The sequence below is a fragment of the Martes martes genome (assembly GCF_963455335.1).
Source record: "Martes martes genome assembly, chromosome: 7".
NCBI classification, from domain to species: domain Eukaryota; kingdom Metazoa; phylum Chordata; class Mammalia; order Carnivora; family Mustelidae; genus Martes; species Martes martes.
Window position 1 is genome coordinate 45190996 of NC_137894.1, and position 24309 is coordinate 45215304.

At 53.8% G+C, this 24309-nt stretch overlaps 2 protein-coding genes across 6 annotated transcripts in view; one reads left to right on the plus strand and one right to left on the minus strand.

The window, feature by feature from the left end:
* PIF1 (PIF1 5'-to-3' DNA helicase) overlaps positions 1-24309 on the minus strand; it is an 89901-nt gene that overhangs the window by 15457 nt on the left and 50135 nt on the right. The window lies entirely within an intron of this gene.
* Positions 251-22714, plus strand: PLEKHO2 (pleckstrin homology domain containing O2). Its single transcript, XM_080807849.1, has 6 exons — positions 251-384; positions 6459-6608; positions 10878-10994; positions 15751-15855; positions 17354-17452; positions 19741-22714. The coding sequence occupies exons 1-6, from the start codon at positions 373-375 to the stop codon at positions 20749-20751; spliced, it is 1494 nt and encodes a 497-aa protein (XP_080663975.1). The 5' UTR covers positions 251-372; the 3' UTR covers positions 20752-22714.

Here is a 24309-nt window from a genome sequence, read left to right on the forward strand (position 1 = left end):
TTCCTCGGCGGGTCGGGGAAACCTCTCTCCGCCCTGTTCCTCCCCCTTCCTGCGTTCCGGCTCCTCCGTCCTGTCCCCAAACCTACGCCCGGCCCCGCCCAGGCTCCGCCCCCAGCGCCGGCCACGCCCCCCCGTTTCCCGCCCCGGCCCGGGGCCTCCCAGCCCCGCTAAGCCCTTCCCCGGGCCCCGCCCCTTGGCCCCCGGAAGCCTCTCCCCGCCCCCAACCCCGCCCCCCCGAAGTTTCTTGGGCCCCCGGCGGCGCGCGGGACAGAACGCAGAGAGCCGCCGCCCGGCCGGGTGTGGATGGAGGTGGCGAAGCCCGCGCGGCGCGGGGAGTGAGCAGCGGAGCTGCGGGACTTCAGCGGACTCGCGATGGAGGAGGAGGTGAGGGCCGGGCCAGGCGGGAGGCCGGGGCTGGGGTCTTCGAGACCCTCACTTTTGTTGGGGTCGCAGGCTCAGGCCCCTGTTCCAACCAGCCCCTCTCCCGCGGGACTCCAGACACCCAACCCCTACCCCACACCCATCCCCCCAGGCAGCTGGAACAGGGGCTAGGGTTCTGCGTCCCGCACTTCGCGGACCCAGGCTCCTTGGATATCTCGTCTTCTCTCACCAACTGTGGGCATCGCGGTGGTTATTGTTCCCATTGGATTGACGGAGAGACTGAGGCTCTGGTCAGTTAACGACTCGCTGAAAGTGCCTTGGGTTACTGGGCTTGAACGGGGTTACGGTTGACACCCCGTGCTGGCCAGGTTTGATCCGGAGGAGGTAGACCGAGTGTGTATGGCGGAGTCTGTGGGTCCTGTCTCAAGGAGTCTTGAGGCCGTGACCGTGTCTGTTGGTCCCTTTACAAGTCCCTGTGATCCTCTTTCCCATACCCTCTCCCTTGCTCTGGAGTCAGGTCCACATAGGGACTGATCCTGCCCACTGCCTTCCCCACCTCCTTGGGAGAGCCAGCTCTCTGGCCAGCTGGGAGACTGGACCAGCAGTGCCCCTTGAGCTTCCCTCTTCCACCTCAGGACCCTCTTGTTCTGGAGTAAGCCAGGCACTCAGTGACCCCTACCCTTGACTTACAAACTCACTTCTCCCAGCAGCGCCATCCTGGAAGCACACAGTGAGCACCTAATGTGTATCTGTGGAATGAATACTTTAGAGCCAGGATCTGCTGAGTCTCAAAGACTTTGCTTCTTGTCCCCTGAGGGGGTCTCAGCTTTTGCCCTTCCCAGCCCAAGGGAAGGGTAGGTGTCAGCCAGCATGGGTGGAGAGGAAAGATGAAACCTTCATTCTTGGGGCAACCCTGGTCAGCTGGGGAGCCCTTGGTGGACCAGGCTGTCTGTGTCCGCATCAGTGTCCAGCTCCCTACTTCCTGGGGCCACAGTCTGTCTGGGTTTCCTCCAGGCCAGGCCCTGCATTTCTGTGGGATGGTAGATAAGTCACTTCCCCTCTCAGCCTGCATTTCCTCTTCTATAAAATATAGGGTTTGGCCTCCTCCCCCGGTGTTGTGTGATTGTGTCCCCTTCTCTCAGAGTGGGTGGAAGTAGGGGGCAAAGTCAGGCCACTATGATTTGCTGTGGTTTCTTGCTGACAGGGGTGGGGCTGCTCCTCCCCCACTCCAGGCCCCTGGTGTGTGTGAGGGTTGGACTGTCTGGTTGTGGCCCCTCCCCTTCTCCCAGAGGATGTGGGACAGGATTACTCCATCTCCTGATCTGCTCTGGCCCCCAATTAAGGGAAGTTCTCCTGGGGCCTCCTGGGCCGATGGTTTGTCTCGTGGCCAGCCCAGCTCTGCACTCCCTCTGGTTCTGGTTCTGGTTCTGAGTTTCTAGCATTGCTACTTACTGACTCCCAGATGCCAGGAGTCCCCCACATACCTGAGCCATCTAAGGTCTTGCCTACCTCCTCCCCACATAGCCAGGGGCTCTCTATCTCCTACCTCCTCTTAGGCATCCCTAATTCTTTTCCTCCCATTTCTTCTAATCATTTCTTTTTTCTGTAGGTCTCAGTGCCCATCGTTCTTTCTCTAAAACCTCTTAGATCATAGTCACCTGCTCTTCCCCATAACCTCAGGCAGGCCTCATCACCCCACATGGCTGTTTTTAGCCCTCTGCCTAGCTCAGAGCTTTCTCCCTGTGTCCCAGCTACCCTGGTGCCAAGACCCCTCGGCTTCAGTGGCCTCCTCTGTGCAATAGCTTGGTAGTCCTCATCAGTCTGAGGCTGAGTGAAGAAGTGCAGGTCTGGGCACTGGGCATTTGTCCACTTGAGTTCTCAGGGCCTCAGTTTCCCCATCCATAAAATGAGGGAGGTGGGCCATCCACAAATGTGATTGATATACATGCAAAAGCTTTGAAAACTGCAGATATCATGGATATTGTTGCTGCCATTGGAGTAAGGTTAAAACCCCAAAACTGAGGCTTTCTTTCCTATCTCTGCCCTGGGGTCCTGCCACTCCCTGCTTCCCTCTCATAGTCATGCCTTTCCCTGGCTCAGCCTCTAGTGGCTCCAGGCTGCGTATTTGCCCATATCCATCTAGACAGGCAGGGCAGTGTCCTGTCCCAGCCCTGGTTTTGTGACCTTGAGCTAATCTCTTGCCCTTTCTGGGCTATACTTTCTCATTCAATAGTGAAGGGGTTGAGTGTAGCGTCTTTGATACCCTTTGTGTCCTTCCTTCTCTGGGTCAAGGTGTGTGTCTCTTTCTTTTCTCACTCCTACTAAAACCTTAGCTTCTCCAAGGGCTTCCCACACTCACCCCAAGCCCTTACCCCACCAGAGAGCTAGGGCTGAGGTTTCCCTCGGGGTAGGTCCTGTGTTCTCCCAAAAGTGGGGAATGCCCTCCCCACCCCCAGACTGAGGACTTTCCCTGCACAGGGTGTATGTTGCCCTCATCAGACTGGAAGCTTCCTCCAGGCAGAGCCTGTGCTTCCTCTCTGGTTACCCTATCCCACCTTCTGACTTGGTGGGTTCTTAGCAGGGTCTGGTCAGCACATCACTGGGTTTAGGCAAAGGGCAAGGGCAAAGGTCATAAGCTCCCTGTGATGTGAGGTGCCAACAAGGTTCCTTCTACTCGTCTCTACCATGGCCTGTGTTGTGGTTTTCCACCTGTTCCCTTCTGTGTACAGGGTTAGGGTGCCCTGGCATCCTTTTCTTTTCTTAAAGGAATGACCCAGAGTGCCTCCCATCTCAGGCAAAAGGGAGGCTGGTGCTTAGGGGTGCCTCAGGAGCTGCTCACAGTGGGTAGGGGAGGGTCTGAGTGAGAATGGGTGGGAAGAGAGGGCGAAACAGGAAGAACAGTGGTCAGCTGATCAATAAGAGGAGAGGAGGCTGAGAAACTGGGCTGAGCAAGACAAAACCTCCCCTGTGAGCCCTGCCAAGGGGAGGGGCCATTTATTAAAACTTACTGGGGCATAGCCAGGCCCCCCAGTGGGAGTGTCCGAGGGGCAGGGTGGAGGGTGGCAGGCAAGCACGACTCTGGCCTCCAGCCAGGCCTCCCTTTTGGGAGGCTCTTGCTGAGGCTGATTCTAGACAAGAAGACCCTTCCCTGGGCTTTGGTTTGTGCCACCTCCAGCCCCTCAGTTGTCACTCCCCCTATCCCCAAAGTGACTTCTCGCCTCAATCCCATCCTGTTCCCACCCATTCCCGAAGGCCCTGGACTTGATTCTTTAGCTGACTCAGTCATGGTGTTCACTGGGCACTGCTCTATCTACTACACCCTGAGAAGACAGCAGTTAAGGCACAAGTGTCTAGTTTCGCCCCTTGGGAGCTTCCAGCTGACAGGAAGTTTTCACATGTCAGATAGCGGGTGAGGCAGGCAGCAGAGGTCACAGAGGGAGAGAGCTTAGAAAGGGGTGTGCGATCCTGTGGGGTGGTGGGTGGGCCCGTGAAAAGCAGGAGGCAAGCATGGAACTCAGCAGTGGGAGACCAGGCAGCAACTTCGTGTTCTGCAGTCCCTACTGCTTCATTTGAGAGAGACTGAGAGTCTGCAGTCCTAGGAAGTGGCCAACAGCGCTGTAGTTGCTGATGGAGGGGTGTGAAAGATTGGGTGGGGTTTCCCATCTCCTACTACTTCCCTTCTAGCCCTGGGGCTGCGCCAGCCTCCAGGGCTCACTGAGGGAGATGAGGCTCCTGCTGGTCATGTAGCTAATGGGGGCTGAACACAGGGTCTCTGGCATTGGGGCTGGTGCATGATTGGATGTGAAAGGGTCAGACGGTGCCAAAGTCCCCTCTTTCCCTGGTCAGGGTGGGTGGCTCTTAACTGGCCTGTAAGCAAGTCTCCCACTTCCACATTCCTCCATCCAGAAAGACCATTTGGGACCATCTCACTTCCCTATTCTTCCTGCCCTCTACAAGTTAGGGAGAGATGATGAGGGGCACCCCACATTCCTGGAGTTCCTGGGGTACTGAAGCCCAGCAGCTAAGCCCAGAAGGGCCTTCTCCTAAATTCTGAACCAGGCCCAGGAAAAGGGTCCCTGAGAGCCAGAGGGGATGCCATTGACAACAATGACAATGATAGCTACCATTTCCTAAGTTTAGGGTGTTCTAGGCACTACTTTATATGTCATATCTTTATTCAACAAACATTTATTGAACATCTACTGAATGCCAGATGCTGTCTAGGCACTGGGGATATTGCAGTAAACAAAGCAAAAATCCTTGCCCTAGTGGAGTTAAAATCCTAGCAACTTTTGGTGTATCTCCATTTCACAGATGAAGAAACTAAGGCTTGGAGAGGTTAAGTGGCTTGCCTCAGGTCTATGTGACTTGGGCTTCAAAGCTGACTCTAAACCACCAGAGTGTGTAGTTCACAGGGGTGGGGCCACAGTGAGAACCAGGCTGGGGCTCCCCTGCCATGATAGAGAGCAAGGAGGCAGTGCCCTGCCCAGCCCCTGACAGCTCAGCACACTTCTGCCCAGGCTTGTCCTTCCAAAAGCAGCTGTGGCCACAGGGTATCCCTGGGGAGAGTTATGCTCCTTTTAACTGGGGCCCCTCTTTTGAACTTTATGTAAATTATAAAGTAGTCAAAATTAGTCAGTGCTAATTTCCTTCTAGCATCCTCTAGATTCGACACCTCTTGACCTTCCCTCTTTACCCACCCCTTCACACTCACTGCTGTGGGCACAAGTCACTGAAGCAAAGTGGTTAGCAAATTTTGGTGTATTTTTATTTTCCTTTCACAGATATTTCTTGAGCACCCATTATGTGTAAAGGAACAGTGCTAGGTGCTGGGGACCAGAGGTAAATATGACCCCATCTGATAGTCATGCACCTGACGGCTGGCCACCTAAGCAAATAATCAAGGGCCATGAGATGTCAGCAGCTGGCCTAGAGGCCCCAGGGTGGCTGCCCACGTCCGAGAAGAAGACTCAGGTTTACCTCCTGTACAAGCCTGTGGTTGAAGGCAGAGTCCTTGGAGCCCTTACCAGACGGATGGCCACCCCCAAGTCCTGGCCTACGGTGGTGCTAAGAGCAGAGGTCCTCCTGCTTTGGGGCAGGAGGTGGGGCCTGCAGAATGGGTTCTCTTGAAGGGCAGGGGTGGAGAGGCAGATGACCACCGCCTGCCTGCTTCCTCCCATCCTTCCACTCCTGCCTCAATGTCCTCTCCCCTGGAATGCCTTCCTGGGCCACCCAGACCTCAGCGAGGTTCCCCACCGTCCTCTCTTACTCCCCTCTTCTGGATGCCCCCTTCATAGCATTTCATGCTTGTTAATGTATTTGTGTCTGGTGTGTTTGACTCCTCCTTCCCTGCATTGCCAGCTCTGTGAGGACAGAGATGCATTATTTTTACTCTTCTCTGCTTACATCAGCACCTGTGACGTTGTAGGTGCTCAGTGTAGTGTTTGTTGACTGGTTGAATGAATCCATGAGAGGCAGAGTGGTGGAGCTGGAAGAACCTGGGATCAGAGACCTGGTTTGAATTCTGGATTCAAACTCCCACTGAGTGACTCTGGCATGTCATCTCCTCTCTGAGCTTCAGTTTGCCTGTGCCCTGTGGATAACGATGCTACCACCCCAGAGAGTAGTTAATATAGGTTTAGTGGGATGATGTGTGTAAAACATAATCTGGTGCCTCAGTACTGAGGTGCCTGTTGCAATTATTGTTGTTGCTACTGTTAAGATTTTATTTATTTGAGAGAGAGAGAGAGAACACGGACAAGCAGAGGGAGGGGCAGAGGGAGAGGGAGAAATAGGCTCTCCACTGAGCAGGGAACCCCACGCGGGACTCGATCCCAGGACCCTGAGATCATGACCTGAGCTGAAGGCAGACGTTTAACCGACTGAACCGCCCAGGTGCCCCTATTCCTGTTTCTCCTGACATTGGACCAAGGGTATCTATCTTGGGGTTTGTGGGGAAGCTCATGTGGGATGGTATGAGGAGGTACCCAACAGAGGGACACATCCCTCTTGTGGCCATTGGACAGTGTGGCCCCATGGCAGCAGCCCTCATGGCATGTCCTGGTGCTATCTTACAGGGAGTGAAGGAAGGCGGCGAGAAGCCTCGGGGAGCGCGGAGGGCAGACAAGGCTGGCTGGATCAAGAAGAGCAGTGGTGGCCTCCTGGGGCTTTGGAAAGACCGGTATCTGCTCCTCTGCCAGGCTCAGCTGCTGGTCTACGAGAACGAGGTAAAGACGCCCCTGGCCCTGTGGTTGGGGGTGCTGGGAGAGGGGGCAAAGGGATGGCAGCCCAGGCCAGCTGGAGGATCCCAGAACTGGCATTGGAACACCTGCTCCACTCTTGACATGCTGTGTAACTGGATTTGGTTTGAGACCTGACTCCTTGGAGTGCCTGATCTTCTCTGGGTCACTGTGGTGTGGGGACAGTACCTCTAGGTACAAGTCTACGGCTCCTGGATGAGGGGCTTGTTGAAGTCTAAGTGCACAGGGACCTGTGTGTCTCCTCACTGTGCGTCTATACTGTAACTCCTTGTCATTGGGCTAGATGCCACATAAGTGAATGTTCCAGAAAGATAAAGCTTGTTCCATTCAGCAATGAGAATAGAAATAAAATTTTGCGCTCATGCTTGTTATGGGGCTCTTCCGTATCTCCCATCTGAGGCTCGTAGTAGTCCCATGAGAGTGTCATCATGTCCCAGAGGAAGACACTGAAGCCAGTGACTGGTCAGCATCTCAGTGAATGAAGGAGTTGGGACCCAGACCAAATCCAGACCCATAGATTCTAGCAAGTAAACTCTAAAGCTTATTTTTGGTGGAAATCGGCTAAAACATGTTGAGTATTCTCTACCTTCTTCAACAGAAGGTGTTGGACTAAAAGTGAGTCTTTCCATGGTAGCTCCAAGTCACTTATTATTAGACTAGTCCATCCTGCCAGACCGTGGTTTTCAGCTTTTCTTTTTGCTTTAACGTCAAGCCCCAGTTGCCACTTCTGCCATCAGCGTGCCTTTCATAGTCCTCATAGCTGCCCACATCAGGCTTGTGCCCCTTCCCATCTCAGCAGGCTCGGAACTTGAAGAACCAAGGATGTTAAAATTGTGTGTTAAGTAAGAGTCGATAAAGCTGTGGGTGAAGATCTGAGGAGGAAAAGTGGCTTTTACTTGTAGACGTTGTTTGTGTCCTGGGATTGATGCCATTGGAAGGCCCATCCACGGAAGATGGGCTATCCCTGCGTGCCTTTGACAGATGGAATACATGGGGCAGAACTGGCCTGGAGGCAGAGGAAGAGGGATCCTGCCTGTTTCCCACCATCCTTTCTCAGCATCCCTCAGGTTATCTTGGCAAATTCATTACTGTCCCAGGCCAAGAAGGGTTGGGCAACCAGATCTAACAGTTTAGAGAACTGCCTTTGTGAAGCACCTTGCCTTTCCTGCCTGAGTCCCCGGGCTCATGGAGTTGGGGTGTCAGAAGCAGCTGGAGGAGAGCAAGGGAATGAAATGTGCAGACAGTCCCCCAGATGTTCTATACTGCTGCTGTTACCAAATTAGGATGTGCTGTAGCTGCAGCAGGGGGATATTTTTATAAATAAAGGCAGTTGTCACAGCTTCCTTTGGTCCCAGCTGCCATAGGAGTTGAATGACAAGCCCCCAAGCTGTCAGCCTTTCAGGCAGTGCCAGACTTGTCCTGGGCACCCTCTCCACATCTGGCCACAACTGGGAAGTGGGAAGGATTTCACATCCCATAAACATGAAACCTCTAAATCAGGCTTAAAAGTCACTATTAAAAACCTCCGTGCAATTTCAAGAACTTCACACTTGGGGGGTAGGGAAGGTTGGCCCAGGAGCAGGAATTGAGAAATGCTTATGAGTTCAATTCCTCTTTCTGATGTCAGGAACTAGGCGAGTGCAAATGGCTCTTGGCTGTTTCTTTACTGTCAGTGAGGCTGACATTCCAAAAATGCTGCCCCCACCCAGTATCTGCTGGTTTATCCGTTTTTCTAAGCTGCAGAAGGGCCAGATGATTCAGCATTTCGGGTGGAGAGGAGACCCAGGTCAGGAAACCCTGGGGAGAGCCGGGTGGTGGGGATGGACTGACTTTTTGTTCCCAGACAGAGGAGGGTGTGTTTGGGCCTGTAGTTGTTTAGTTGAGGGAGGCCTGTGCACATGGGGCAGGTGAGCTGCTCTCTCTGGGACCAGGCATCCTTCCCCAGGCAGCTTCTTTCTTTGGATGCAGGTAGGAAGGGACCTGCTAGACCAGAGTCTCACCCTGTGTCAGGCATTCAGTCTAGCAAACTAATCCAATATGTGTCCCTCTTGTGGGCGGTCTTTCATAGGGTGCTGTAGAGGTAACCAGACACATATGCAGCCCAGGGTAGACAGAGATGCCCAGCAGGGAGTTAGGACTGCTCTTCCCCATGGCAGGGTGGCCCTAGTGCCTCATATAGTGCCTGTGCCTGGCAGGTGCTTGTGGATGGGAGACCTCAGAAGAGGGAGAGCACCAGGGCTCAGGTGTGGGGGTGTGGCAGGAGGCTTCCTGGAGCAGGTAGATATTACTAGCCCTGTGTGGAGTAGAGGAACTTGGAAAGGCTTGGAAACTAGGGGTTGGAAAGAGATGCTTGGAAGCAAAAATGAAAAAAGACACTTAACTGAACCTGGATGGGAAAGATCTGGTCACCCTGGCCATCTATCTGTTCCCCTTCCCCAGACAGCCCAAACAGAGAGCAGGTCAATGGTTATTGCCCTTGGCTAAGGCCAAATCATCTCTTGAAAAATACAGATGCCTGGGCTCCATCCCCCAGAGGTCCTGATGAAATTGGTCTGAGATGTTGCCTGGGCATTGGAGTTTTTAAAGCTCCCAGGTGCTATTGCTGTCGAGAAGCTCTGGTGTAGAGCAGAGGTTCTCAAACTTTTGCATACAGCAGAATCACCTGAAGTGCTTGTTAGTTGTCAGACTGTTAGGCCCATTCTCCTGTGGTTATGATTCAGTGGGGATAGGGCGTGAGAATTTGCATTTCTAACTAGTTCTCAGGTGATGCCACTGCTGGGCCACGTGCCTCACTTGGAGGACCACTGAGACACAGTGACCTGTTGCTAAGGCATTGATCACCAAGCCTCTGACTGCGGCTGGAAGGAGTGTGGTGTGCTAGAAACAGCTCTGACTGGGAGGCAGGAGGTAGCTTTGCGTTTGGCCCTGCCCCTTACATTTGTGTCTGTTCCCATTGGGCAAATCAGTTGCCTCCAGTCCTCATTCTCTTCCTGTATATAGTGAGGCAAATACTGGGGCTCTAGGCTTTCATGAAGATTGGGAGGCTCAGGAGAATCAAAGAACCAAAAAGTGCCTGCTAAGTGTCAGGGCTTCTTAACATATGCAGATTATCATGGAGGGAAATCAGGGCATTTCCTCTGCAGACAGTTGAGTCACTGCCTCTCAGATATTCCACCAAAAACTGCAGAGCACCAAGGCGGTCCCTGGTGGGTGCTCTTGCTGGCTCTCTGAGTGATGTCCAAGGACAAGCATGTCCTTAACTTGTTGGCCAGCCTCTAGGGCAGCTCTCCCCTCCAACCCCCACCTCCAGGGTTTGCTTCTTCCCCGGATGCTCAAGGGTGAGAATGCAGCACACTGAGAAGCTGTTCCAGCTGGGTCTCCCCTGGAAGAGGAAGGAACTGACCACCCCTGAGTGGGGAGCTGGTCTCAGGCAGCTTGTGTCAAAGGCACCTGGTGGGTGGAGCCCCCATGGAGAAAAATACGCCAGTGCCAGGGCTGGTGGGCAGGAGTGCAGCCCAGCCAATGTCCAGGGGTGGCCTAGAAGAGGCTGCCCACTGTCTTTTTAGTGATGAGGCTTCAGGGTGGCAGGTTAGTGGGGGGATTGCTTTTGAAGGAACTCTCGCCCTCTCCATTGTGCAGGCCATGGAAAGTGGCCTCCCCACCTAGCCAGGGGTCAGCGGAGGAAGACGCCAAGTGGGGAAGTCAGTTCAGGATCATTGTGGTAAAGGCAGGGTGTGCAGCTCAAATGTGCCTAGTTCACATTTCCCTCTGTGGCTTTGCCTGGAAAGCTTTTTCTTTTTTTTTTTTTTTTTCTCATTTTGTGACATCCATCCTGCTCCCTCTTCTAGGCTATCTCTTCCACAGTTCTCTGTATGGCCTCTGGGCCTGCATGGACCCCCAGGTGTCCTTTCCAAAGTCTCTCCAGCTTCTGCTGTCTCCTCCTTTGGCCTTAGGCATTTGAGTCAGCCCTGCTGCCCACCTCCGGCCTGGGTGCCCTGTATCTCATGTGGATGCTGAGCCTTGAGGGCACCCTTCCAGTCAGCACGGGCTGAACACTACCTACTTGCTGGGGTCCAAATACCACATCTTGGTGATTGACTGGCAGCCCAAGGTTGCCTTTTGACCGCGTGATGCCCTCACTGACTGGGATCAGGGTCTGAGGTGTAGCCTGGGTGTTTGAGGGTCTGGATGTGTCTGGCTCTCATTGATTCATGTCTTCTCTACCTCCCTCCCTAGGATGAGCAGAAGTGTGTGGAGACAGTGGAGCTGGGCAGCTATGAGAAGTGCCAGGACCTTCGTGCCCTCCTCAAGCGGAAACACCGCTTTATCCTGCAGCGATCCCCGGGGAACAAGGTAGGCCTATGCCCACTGCTGCCTGACCTCCCTCCAGGCCAGGGTGGGTTTGGGAAGATCACCCCCAGAAGGCTCTCTAAGGCAGGCCAGGCCCCTGGATATAGCCTCTGGAGGGTCTCTGGAGTGTGGCTGAGGCTCAGACCCAGGGTCTGCCACAGGTTGGACCTTTTATTCATTTTGGCCCGGAGTCTCTCCAGCCCCTGGTTGATGCATTTAGGGCACTGCTGAGATATCTGATCCCCTCTCCCCTTCCAGACTCTGAGGCCTCCTTTCCAGGCTGTAGTTGGAGGTGGGGCCCTTGGCCTGCTCCCACACCCTGGACACATGAGGCTCAGAGCTGAGACAGGAAAATGGGAATGAGGCCTTCAGCTCGCCAGGCCCGCAGTACCCTGATGCTGTCTGGGGCAGAGAGGAGTCTGTGACCTCCACTTCATCTCAGGCCTTCGTGGGTGGGCCACCCCTCCATCTTGGACTCAGTGCTCAGAGACCTGCAGCCCCCCACCTTCCCTCCCTTTGCACTTTCTGTTTCTTGGCTAAAGCTGGAGAAGGTCTCTTGCCTGGGCGGTTCTTCCCCTGGGACACGCTGTGTGTGCAGATGAGGTTTTCTGTTTGCACCACATTTCTCTGGCAGGGAGTCTGGGTGGGTGTTGATGCATGGTATAGTTTCACAGATGTCAGGAGGGAGTTCACATTTGAGGCTGGCGTGTACAGCACCTCTCCAGCTCGCGCCCATCTGCAGCTGGGCCACGCCTCACCCCAACCCCTGCACGTCATACAGAGCCTCACAGAGTGAGGCTGAGTCACAGAGGCTGGGGGTTGGGAGCATCTGGTCTGGGTCTGCTGGAGGCCATTCTGTTCTCCCCCAGCTTTAAGGGCCAGGAGCCTAAGTCCTCTGATCCCCAGGGCTCTGGGCCCTGGAGGAGGCTGTGATGTGTTACTCACTAACCCTTTGTCCAATTCCAAGGGGGGTAGGGCACAGAGGCATCTACGGAGCTCTGGGAATTGGGGTATGAGTCCAGGTTTATGGTGCTGTGACAGTTCATGGGGCTGGACCCTGGTTTCACTTGACCTCTGCTGCTTAGGGCTCTTAGGAAAAGGAGAACCATATTTTGGTCTTTCAGTCCTGTTAGCCCTCTCCCTGTTCTGGAGACCTGTTTTCCTCTCTGAGCAGGCATTGTTGTGTGTGAGTGACATGCAAAGCATGTTATGTGTGGAGGGTTGTGTGTGTGTGTGTGTGTGTGTGTATCTCTTTATATGCAGGTGAGTGTTCACCTGACCATGGGTCTATCTGGGTCTTTGTATGTCTCTGAGTGAGCTTCTGTGTATGTGGGGGGCTAGGGCTGTGGTTGTCTGTCCTCTGCCAGTGCTGTTGTGTGGGCCGCCTCCTTTACCCAGCTTTAACGATCAGCTGATGGTGGGCTTAGGCGGGTTGGACCCAGCTCAGGGTGGCCCATCACCTTCAGAGGGGCCTGTTTGTGCAGCTGCATTCTTAGCTGCTTTGGCCAACACCCTGCTTTCCACCCCCCAATCCTGTTAAGAGTTCAGGTTGGCTCTAGGTGACTCTGGGAACAGGATGATAAGTCGGGGAGATGGGGCTATGGAGCAAGTAGTGGGGGCTGCAGGATGGTGGGAGGACAGTACATCTGGTTCCACTCCCCTGGCTCTCACCACCTGAGAAACTACAGAGAGCAGGGCTCTCCAGAAATCAGATAGTGCACCGCCCAGAGCACCATGTCCCCCGTGTCCTCTCACCCTCCTTTTCCTATCGCCCTGGGTGTTCCCATCCTCGGTGAGGCCGCCGGCTGGCCGGGAGGTCACATGACCCTGGCAGTCTGGTCCTGAGGCTGCCTCTTTTTCCCCCTCTAATCAAATAAACAAAGACTCCAGTGTCTTGCATGTCCCTCTCCCCCTGCCTCCCATCCCCACGCCCTTGCCATGAGGTCACAGGCAGACGCTGCCAGGAAGCAGGGTGGCCTAGCTGGGCCTTGCTGCCCTGCTGGTCTCGGCCAGCTTGGCCCGTTCCTCTTTCCTGCTGCCTGTCTCCCCCTCCCACTTTTTTCCTCCCTGTCATTTTGTCCTCCCCCCTTTCCCAGGTCAGATAGGCCTATTCTGTGGCCAGTCCTGTTAGCTGTGGAACTCCTAGCAGCTCCTGTGGCCCTGGGGCTTCTTGGAAGCACTTGAGAAGGACCTGTGCGGCCTGTGGCTCTTTGGGACACAGGGCCAGGGGTGGGGCAGGAGGAATAACTTCTTGGTATTCCAGTTGTGCCCATTCTGTTCCCCCTTGCGGGATGCCTGACTCATAGAGCCAGGATAACAAGGTTCTTTAGAGTGGGACTGGATCCGATTTAACCACATACTCCATCTCCCAGGGGATCCTTTTGGCTAGTATATAGGTCTTCCTGAGGCCTTCTCCCTCACTGAACAGAAGAGAACAGAGGCTGACCCCCTGCCAACCCCCGAGCCTTTTTCACGTGGGCTGGCCGGTGGGGAAGGACTGCAGCTTGGGTTGGGCACAATGGTTCTGATCTTGTCCCACTGAGGCCTTGAGTAGTGCACAGGCCTGTGCATTGTGGGTTGGTGGGACTAGAACACTTTTAGCTTGACTCCCAGGCCAGTGCTCTTTCTCTGCCCGGCTCTTGCTCCATCTGTGGCTGAGTTCAAGTATATGCCTCTGCAGCTCTCCGGCATGCTAAATCCTGCACTATGCAGGGGCCCCACCATCTCTGGGCCTGCGAGGAGGAGGAGCAGTTGGGCTCCAAGGGCCTGGCCCTGGACCGCCTTTCTGACAGCCCCTGTCACAGGGTTGGGTGGGCCTTTGCAGAGCCTGGATGTAGCCACTGTCCCTCCCTGAGCCCCCTGCAGCCCTGATGGCTAGGCTAGGAGGCAGTTGCCAAGGTGCCCTGGGGTTTCTGACCTAACTGCAGATCTGCTGCCAGGATCGAATTTACCCTGGTCATGCAAATGAGCATTTGGCTGTGCCTGGCATGGGGAGGTGGGTGGGACCCAGGGCCCTGCATGAGAAGGAGGTGGCAGCCAGGAGGAAGTTATATAACGAGGATGCTGCGGGGGCCAGGCGGACTGTGGTGTTACATAACTTAGAGGGTGGCGGGAGGGAAGGTGCTATCTAATACCAGGGTGGGGGATGGGCAGGCTGGCAGCCTTCCCGACCAAGAACTAGGGCATCTTGAGGTCAGAGTGGGCAGTGGCCCAAAAACGGGGCAAGGGAAGGAACTGTGGGTCAGTTCATTCATTTATTGGCTCATTCATTCAGTAACTGTTTACTGAATACCTACTGTGTGCAGGGCCCTGGCTTTAGTCATGTTTAATTCCCTCAGCATTGCTTTGGGGCAGGCATGACCCCTTTATCCAGATTAGGAAACTGGGACTGTTTTGTCAGAAGGCAGGCAGTGGTGATAATTCCTGTTACTGAGCACTCACTCACTCTGTGCCGAGCTCCAGATTCAACACTTGAGATACACAGTTGATCTTTACAGCTCCGTGAGGCAGGTTGTGGCGGTCTTGACCTTTTATAGATGAGGGAACTGAGGCTTAAGGTCAGCCAGCTGTAGGTGGTGTTCTGTCCAATTCAGAGGCCCTAGTGTGCAAAGTGGCCCCTTAGTGTGTGTGGCTTTGCTACTTTTATATTTCCTTTCTGACCTTGGAGCCAGACAGGGAGGGGGCTCTCTGAGCTGCCCTCTGATGCTTCTTTTTTCCCAAGATTTAAAGTTTTTTAAAGTAATCTCTACACCAGTGTGGGGCTCAAACTCACAACCCTGAGGGACGCCTGGGTGGCTCAGGCAGTTAGGCATTTGCCTTTGGCTCAGGTCATAATCCCAGGGTCCTGGGATTGAGTTCCATATCCGCTCCTTGCTTAGCAGGAAGCCTGCTTCTCTCTCTGCCTGCTCCTCCCTCTGCTTGTGCACACACACACTCTCTCTCAAATAAATAAATAAAATCCTAAAAAAATAAATAAATAAAATCCTAAAAAAACAACAACAACCAACACCTCACAACCCCGAGATGAAGAGCCTCATGCTCCACTAACTGAGCCAGCCAGGTGTCTCTCTGATTCTAAGGTATGAGCTGGGAGCTCCTGCCTGAGATGAAAAGGGACCCCTGGGGTGGGGTGGGGTGGACTCAGGAGACATGGGATTACTTTAGGTCACCTTGGCCAAGTCCCATCCCATCTGTAAGCCTCTGTTTCCTTATCTGTACAATGACGGGGTTGGAATTGAACCCCGGTGCCCTTTCTCTTGTATAATCTATGATTTAAGGGCAGACAGGAGACCCTGGGACTTTTTCACTTGGCCAGGGCTGAATTGGGGGCCCCTGGGGAGCTGCATGTGGCCCTGGTTCCAGGGGGTCTTCACCGATGGACACCCTTCATACCTGTCACCTCTGTCATTGTACTCAGCCTGGTGTGGAGGAACATCAGGACAATTCCTACTTTATGGAAAAAACAGCTGGTCTGGGGAACTTAAATGGAGTAAGACCTGATGTTGGCTCTTTCCACAGGGCAAGATGGATTCCAATCCAGATCTCTGACAGCATCATGCTGAGAACCAGCCCCTTCTCTGCTGGATCTGTGCCCGACCCCCAGAGCCCCATGTCAAACCTGTTATGGGGGTCATTTCAGTTTGCTCCTGGCCAGCTGTGCCAGGGCAGACTTTGGGATCTGGGATGGGAGGCTTCCTTAAGACCCCAAATAAAAATTCTGTTAAACGTCTGTCATCCACTCCATCCATGCTCCCTGCAGGTCAGTGACATCAAATTTCAAGCAACCAGTGGGGAGGAGAAGGAATCCTGGATCAAAGCCCTCAATGAAGGGATCAACCGAGGCAAGAACAAGGCTTTTGATGAGGTGCGATACAGTCCTGTGGATGACTCTGTGTCCACTTTCCCACCATGTGTGATCTCAGAGAGGATTCTGCCTGCCCCACCTCAGACAACCTCTTGATTATGTCATTGCTGCAAACACTGGACATCTGCTATTGTTACCTCACTTAATACTCACAACACCTCTCAGAGTAGTGTACCCATTTTAAGGATGAAGAAACTGAGGTGTCAATAAATTAGGTAATTTGTTTTAAATTAAAAAGTGAGTAAGTGATAGAGTAGAATTTAACTAGTGGCAGCCCTGCAGCCTTTCCAACCCAGCCTTAGCTGAAAACAGCTGGTGGGCCCAGCCCGGAGAGGTCCTGGGGGAGCTGAGCTGAAAGCTTTCAGTCAAGTCTAGGCCAGGCTGGCTCTGGCCTTAGGCCTCCCCATCTGTCGGCAATGACCAGCCAGCCCCCTGTACTGTAGTGTGATCTGTGGCAACAGTGGCTATGATCAGGCTTTCAGTAGGCAGGATATCCCATGGGCCCACATCTCCTAGGGAGGATTTGTCTTTGACATCATGGATTCACAGCTGTTTGGGTTAAAAATGGACCTGGGGGCCACCTAAACTGACCCCTTGGATTACAGAAGACTAAGACCTGAGGGAAGGAATCTTCCCAGGCAAGTCCCTCTTAACACCTAGGTCTCCTGATTCACAGCCATGACTCCTATGTCATGTTTTATGAGACTGCATTATGCTCAGCTCTTTACTAGCTGGAGAAAATAGCCCCGTTCCATGGGTGAGGGGTGATGGGACATATAGATGTTGGGGGCCACCGAAACAGCTGTCTGTCAGCCAACAGACTTGGAGCAGCCAGGAACAGACTGTTGAACCTCGCCCCCGCCCCCCACCCAGGGTAGGTCTGACCTTGAGCCTGACTTAAGGGTTAAAGAATCTTAGCCACATTCTCCATCAAGGACAATGCACCGGGGTTTAGAGTCTGGATTTCCCATGCAAATCTTACTTACATTGGCTTCCCAGCTATTCCCGGCTGTCTTTGCTTACCATCAGAGAGGATGTGCTATCCTCTAGACACCCTGGCCCAAAGGGGCAGAGGCCCTGCTCTTTCCTGGGCTTTTTGTTTTTCCAAGGACCTGGGAGAGTGACAGGGACCATTTTCTGGAAGCCAGGCACCAGGGGATCACGGGCCTTCTCCCCACTCCCCCAGCTGAGCACAACAGCAGCCTCAGGGCTGCTTCTATGTATTTGCAGTAAACTGAAGGGCAAGGGCTGGTAGCCCAGATCCAGGCAGGAAGACTGAGGCAGAGAGGAAGAGCCTCTGACTGCTGAGAGATGACAAAGGCAGTGTAGCAACAGGAAGAAAAGCAAAGTCCAGACACAGGGAGATGCCTCAAAGAGAGGGCCAGTGGTGGGGCCCTGCCCTCTAAAGGGAAGATGATGGCGTAGACCCTGCCTCTGAGATGGGGCTGGGCATTTCTTCCTCTCCCTGCCGGGCACTGACCTTATTCCTTCTTCTCAGGTGAAAGTGGACAAGAGCTGTGCTCTGGAGCACGTGACACGGGACCGGGTGCGTGGGGGCCAGCGGCGCCGGCCACCTACAAGAGTCCACCTGAAGGAGGTAAGACTTTGCCCCCAGCTTAGGTCAGAGATCACTTGAGCCGGGGATCCCAGCTCCTTAAGGTGGCAGCCAAGCTCGGGCCACCTTTTTACCTGAGGACTCTTGGAGTTGGGACTTCCTGAGTGGTATGCAGGGCGTCTGTGTGTGGAAGCTCGTGTGTTATATGTGCTTGGGGAGGAGAGATGCCTGCTTTGCTTGTTGAGTCTACACACTGGCCTTACCCAGAGTCGGTACCTGAGGCTAGGTCCTGCCTCTCAGAGCTCGGCTTCCACCTGGAGAAAAGACCTGTCTGCAGACTGCTCCAAGCAGAGTTGTGTCTAACTTCTATACAGAGGAGGGCTCTGAGAGACGGGAGGGCTCTCCAAGCAGGAGAGACCATGGAGGGTCCACTGGCACTTGAGCCAAGCCTTGAAGGATAGGAAGGGTTTCAGTTGGCAGACTTGATGTGAGGAAGCCCCCTGGCCAAGGGAATGACCTGAGCTGAGGTAGGAGAGTTTGGGGTATACTGAGTTCTTCTGATGGGTTGATGAGTCTGGGAAGGTGGGTTGAGGGTAGGAAATTGTAGAGGCCTTGAATGCTGGAGCTGGGAATAGAATGCACAGGAGGGTACATTCCAGAGATCAGTTGAGGCCCAGGGTGCAGTGGGTTGGGTTGAGGGAGGGAAAGGCAAGGAGCCAAGAAAAGGGAGGAGGTGGGCCCTCCGGAATCCAGGAGGGGATGAAAAGAGAGGCCATAATGGGAGGGACACTGGGAAGCAAGAGCCATCTGGGCTTGCCACTGAATACAGGGTTAGGGGAGGCAGACCAGACAGAGGGGAGGGTGGTCCAGAGGTGGACCCAAGCCTGCCAGCTGGGTGAATGGAGGCCCTGGGAATAGAGAATTTGAGAGAAGTTATAGGCAGGGTGAGGGTTGTGTTATAGGCAGTGTTGCTGATGGGGGTGGATGTTGGAGGGAAAGATTTTTGGAGGCCAGGAAAAAACCTCAGCAAATGCTACATTTGGGGAGTGGGACCAGGCAGTAGATAGCCAAGGAAGAGGAAGCCAGAGAGGCAAATGGCAGTCCAGAGAGAAAGAAGGACACAGGACGTGGGGGTTATCAGCCAGGTTGGCAGCCACAAATCACAAAGGCAGGACTGGGGAAAGGGGCAGGTGGTGACATTTACTACATAAATTTTCTCAGAAGAGGAGTTGGCTTAGGTTTGTCAAGGGGAACAGAGCTGGGGGTGACAGAGGGAAGGGGACCATGGTAGGGAGGAGAGAGAAGGGAAGGGACCAAGGTCATTGGAGAGTTTGTTTCTGAAATGAGGCAGCCTGTTCATGCCTGTCAGCTGAGGGAATAAAGCCTGCAGAAGGAAAGACTGATATAGCCAGAGAGAAAGGAAATGCCTGAGGGGGTGGGCTAGGTATTAGGGGAGGGCTGGCCTTGGAGGGAGAGACCCTCTGAGAAGAATTCAGGGAGGGACTCATGTCCCAGTGACTGACTGAGCATATGTGTTGGCCAGATCACCTGTGTACATGGTAAAAGAGAGTGGGTCCCAGCCAAGACCCCCACCATGAGGGACCCTGGGAGAGGCCTCCTGCCCAGCCCTGCTCCAGGGCCTCTGAGGCTTCCTGGGAGGGTCTCCATCACCGTGGGGCTGCTGGGTGTCCCTGTGGGTCCCTGGGGCAAGGTGAGGGGGCAGCTGCTTACTTGGTGCAGCTGTCCTCCTGTGGCAGTCAACTGTGGTTTGGGACCACATCTGACGGCATGAGGAGAGTAGGCACTGGCTCCAGAGCCAGCTGGAGGGCTGGCTATGAGGCTGGCAAATCAGAGAGCAATCTCCAGGGAGGGGAAGCAGAAATGAGTGGGCTCGAGACAACTCAGAAGACCATGTTTGAGTCCTGGTCCCATTGCCCCGCTGAGTGAATGGTTGCACAGACGGGATCCTCCCAAGGCCAGACAGCCAGAAAGGGATCAGAAACAGAGCTGGAACCATGTCCCCTGCTGCCCAGGCCAATACAGTTGCCACTATAAAGCAGTCTCTTTCACAGGCTGGGGCACCAAGAGGACTAGGCTCTGACTTCCTGGCTTGTGATTTCCAAAACAGGGAGTTCTGTGCAAGTGAGGGAGAGGAGAGGATTCATCAGAGAATTTAGCTTCTAATCATGTGGCCTTGGAAGCCAGGGCAGAGAGTGGGGGCTGGGGACCTGGGCAACCTGGATGGGAGGGCTTGAGTACCCTTATGGGTGGACACATCCGACCCAAATGCCAGTTACCCAAGATGACACCCATATACTGTCCCCTACCAGGTAGCCAATGCAGCTTCTGATGGGCTTTTGCGCCTGGACCTCGAAGTTCCAGATAGTGGGCCACCAGTGTTTGCCCCCAGCAATGATGTCAGTGCAGCCCAGCCCCGGGAGATACTCAAGCCCCCTATGCCTCCTACCAAGCCTTCCCCAGCACCTGAAACGACCAGCCTTGGTGACAGCATGGAGACCCCTGCTGGGGAGGGAGCCCCATCCCCTGTCTCAGCAAGCTCAGAGTCCCACCCTGGGAGCCAAGAGGACTCAGAGACTGCAGAGCAGGACAGTGGCTCTGAGCAGCCCCCCAACAGGGTTCTGCCTGACAAACTGAAAGTGAGCTGGGAGAACGGCAACCCCAAGGATCCCCCTGACTTTGAGAGTACAGAACTCCAGGTTCCCTGCTCTGAGAATCCTGAAGCTGTGCCCAAGGAGGGTGGGAAGCCCCCTACACCCCCACCCAAGATCTTATCAGAGAAACTGAGAGCCTCCATGAGTAGGATGGAGGCTTCTGGGCCAGCCCAGAGTCCTGAGGCTTCTGAGACCTCTGCCCCAGACCCAGCAGAGATTTCGGTGAATGGCATGGATGACAGTCCCAAGCCCATCAAGCCACCCCAGGCCTCAGGCATCTCAGAAACGACACCAGAGGATGCAACAACACCCACAGCACTGCCCCGCTGGGACCTGCCACCTCATTTCCATCCTCGCTCTTCTTCCCTGGGGGACCTCCTTGGGGAAGGCCCACGGCACCCACGGCAACCTGGAGAACGGCTGTATCGGGCCCAGCTGGAGGTGAAGGTGGCCTCAGAACAGACAGAGAAGCTGCTGAACAAGGTGCTGGACAGTGAGCCGACCCCCGTAAGTGCTGAGACATTGCTCAGCCAGGCTGTGGAGCAGCTGAGGCAGGCCACCCAAGTCCTGCAGGAAATCAGAGATCTGGAAGAGCTGAGCCAGGAAGCACCTGGGCTACAGGAGAAGCGGAAGGAGCTGGTGACCATCTACAGGAGAAGTGCACCCTAGGGCCTGCTGGGCCAGGGCACGGCCCCTCCTAGTCTGCCCAGTCCATCACTGCCCAACCCTGCCAAAAAACATGCTTCTGCTCAGGCTGCAGAAGGCCATTAGGCATGTTGGGGGCATGGCCAGGACCTGCAGATTCCTGGCATCCTTCCCGCCCTGCTCTGGCCAGTGGGGCCAGGTGCCACCCAGGGCCACTATCTGGCCCAGCCTCTAGGCTCTGGGCTTGGGCTGGGAGTACACACTTGGTTGCTTGCATGGTTGTTCTGAACTGCCCCAGGGCTTTAGCATGGCATTTGGGGTTTCTGGGGGTGACATCATCTCTGCTTCCCACTCCCAGTAGTTTACATTCCTGACTTCTGAATAGAGCACAGCTGAGCCCCCCTGCAGCTCCCATGTCCAAATGTTCCAGGGCAGAGAGCCTTATGACAGAGGCAGCTCTGAGCCGTAAGCAACCCTCCCCACACACCTACTATAAGTAGCTGCCGAGGCCTTGGGTCCAAGCTCTAGGTTCTTCCCTCAGCTGAGTGAGACCTGGAATCCAGCTAGGGCCTGTGCCAGCAGGTGGGAGGCAGCTGTGTGAGAATGCCATTGGATGTGTGGCTCCTTTCTGGGCTTGTTTCCCATTCTGCAGGCCTTCCCCTCTGGTGAGCTATGATTGGAGGATTCCAGGATGGTGGACGGACTCAAGGGTCTCCTAGTCTAGTCTCTACCCCTGAACCAGCCTATGTCCAGCCTTGCACATTCCTGTAGAGGTGAGCCCGAGAATGGCTCTGATGTCAACATCAGAAAATCCTGTATATACTTCATTATAAATCAACCTTCAGAAGAGAAGCCACCTCAACTTCCGTGCCTCCCCAGATGGGATTTATATCTGGGTCTCTGGTTCCACCTCAACCGAAACAGGTCCAATATCCCAATCATTTGTTTGAATGCTGATGGGGGTATGTTGGGGCCTGAAATAACTTCCCTTTTCCCTGTTCCCCCCACCCCTCTGGCTCAGGCCCCAGATGGACTGCTCCTCCTGAACTTCCTTGTGGAACGGGCATTTTCTTCTGTCCCCTTCCTGGTCCATGCTTGCCTGGGCCTCTCTCTCTGTCCCACCTCCCTCCCCCAACCCCCGCACAGTTGTCCCTGGCTCTGGGGATGCATCCAGTCTCTGTGTAGGTGCAGAGCCCCCTGAGGGCCACAGCCGCTCTCCCTGGGGCCTGTGGGAGTGGGAGCAGCTTCTGACAGGTCTGCTCAGGGGGTTTCTGCATGTGCACTTTTATTTACTGAAAAAGGAGAAGGGAGGGTCATAGCTGCATGCCCCGGCCTTTCTGTCCACTGCCCCATCACCAGTCGTGCCCACTGAGACCTGCCAGTGCAGGTCAATGCCTTCTTTACTGTACTTCTACTTTGTTCTTGAGGATACTGGCCAGGGATCAAGAGGGGCAGATGTCTACTCTGCAGCCTGTCCTAGGCAGGGTGGAGGTGAACAGCAATGTCCTGACTCACGAGGCCCCACTGGTCTCCTCAAACTACACTCCATGGACAAAACTAGGTTCCCATGCCACAGTCTGCCTGTCCATCTGCCTTCAGTAGGAGAACAAGGATGTTATCATGTGCCCATGTCACATGTCCCCCTGCAGTCTTCTCTTGGGGAACAGCTTTCCCCCCACCAGCAGCCTGGGCTGGGGCTTTAGCCAAGTCAGCTGTTTCCAGGGACTAGAGCCTCAGTTTCCTCCTCTGATAAGTGACCAGATTAAGCAAGTAGCTCTGGGGCCATCTCAGTGACCTAATGCCATTGGTTCCTATGGAGTCCCCATGCCATGGTGGCCTGGGCCCCAAGGGGAAAGCTAGCTTCAATGGGAGGGGTAGAAAGATGGGGAATATACAGGGGCTGCCTTGCTGGCCTCCTTGAGGAGGATGGCATTCCATGTCTTCTGTCATGAAGCGCCTTTCTTGAAGTTTGGCAATAAATCCCTTTTTATGGAATTCTCTGCCGCAAGCCTGTTTGTTAGTGTGGGGATGAGCTCTAGGGCTGGCCTCAAGGAAGCAGAGGGTAGGCGGGGGTTGGTCAGTGGCATCACCGGTCTTTTAAGTTTCATTCTAGGGCTCCCTTCCCATAGGCTGGGCCCCATCTTTGCTAAACTCAGCCAGGCCCTCCACTTTTACCCCCTCCCCACCCCCACCTACACTGTTTCTATAGCTGGGAGCTAAGTGTCATAAAGAACACTTTTTTGAATTTTTAGAGACTATCTGGAAATTATTTCAAACAAAATTTGCAAGAATAAGAACAGTACAGAAAACCCATGTGTTATCAGACCCATTGGTTTATCTTTTGAGTGCTTTCTGTCTTTAACATATTTATTTTTTCTGAATCACTGAGGAATTCATTTTCATGGTCCCTTATCCCTAAATACTTCGGTGAGCATTTCCTAAGTATATTCTTTCATGTAACCATAATACAGTTATCAACTTCAGAAAATTTAACATTGGTGTACTTATTATTCCAGTTTTGTCATTTGACCCAATAATCTCATATTTTTCCTTCAGTGTAGGCTTAAGTATTACATACATGTCTCTCTAGTCTCGTTTAATCTGAAATGTTTCCACAGCCTTTGTGGCTGTGGTGTGGATTCATTTGAAGAATACAGCCCTTCCTCCCCCTCTTTTTAAAAATGATTTATTTATTTATTTTAGAGAAAGAAGGAGAGAGAGAATCTCAAGCAGACTTCCCACTGAGCACAGAGCCCAATGGAGGGCTTGATCCCACTACACCTAGATATGACCGGAGCCAAAAATCAAGAGTTGGGCTTACCACCCAGGCACCTGCCCCCAGCTTTTTTTTAGAACATCCCTCACTTGGGGTTTGTCACTGTGAGGTTTGCTCATAATTAGACTGAGGTTATGGATTCTCAGCAAGAAAACTGCATAGGTGACAGTAGGTCCTTCTCAGGGCATCACATCTAGAGACATGACCTTCATTCATCCCTCATTGGTGATGTCAATTTTGATCTCCTGGTCAAGGTGTCTGTTTTTTTCTATTATATAGTTATTTTTTTCTCTTGCAGCTAATAAACAATCTGGGAGATATTTTAAGACCGCACGAATATGTTGCTCTTCATCAAAATTTCCCCGTAGATTTAGTATTCATCGATGATTCTTGCCTGAACAGGTGTTTCCTACGATGGTTCAAAATTATTCCAGCTGTTACTTGACCCTCAGAGCCTGTCCTGGTTAGGGGTGAGCCTGGGCCCTGCCCACTGCACCCCTAATACACCCCTAATACAGCAGGATCCCAGGGCTTCACTGAGTGTTCTTTGGAAGCCCCTGGGCCAGTGTATAGAGATCCAGTTCAAACTGCCAAGGTCCAAGTCCCACTTAGCCTCGAAGACCTCAATTTACTCACTTATGAAAAGGAGAGGTACCATGCCCCTACTTCTGATGTGAAAAGGCACCACTGTGCTCCCCAACGGCTGGCTCCCTTCCTCCTGTGAGGGCTGCTGGACAGGGCCGGTGGCCAACATAACAGGAAGCACCTGATTCAGGGCCTATTGACCGGCAATGATCCTTGAATCC

Bases quoted from the DNA above. Each gene is read 5' to 3' on its own strand.
- PLEKHO2 (XM_080807849.1), top strand. The intron at 10,995-15,750 runs GTAGGCCTATGC...TGCTCCCTGCAG, and splicing joins AGCGATCCCCGGGGAACAAG to GTCAGTGACATCAAATTTCA. The intron at 15,856-17,353 runs GTGCGATACAGT...CCTTCTTCTCAG, and splicing joins AGAACAAGGCTTTTGATGAG to GTGAAAGTGGACAAGAGCTG.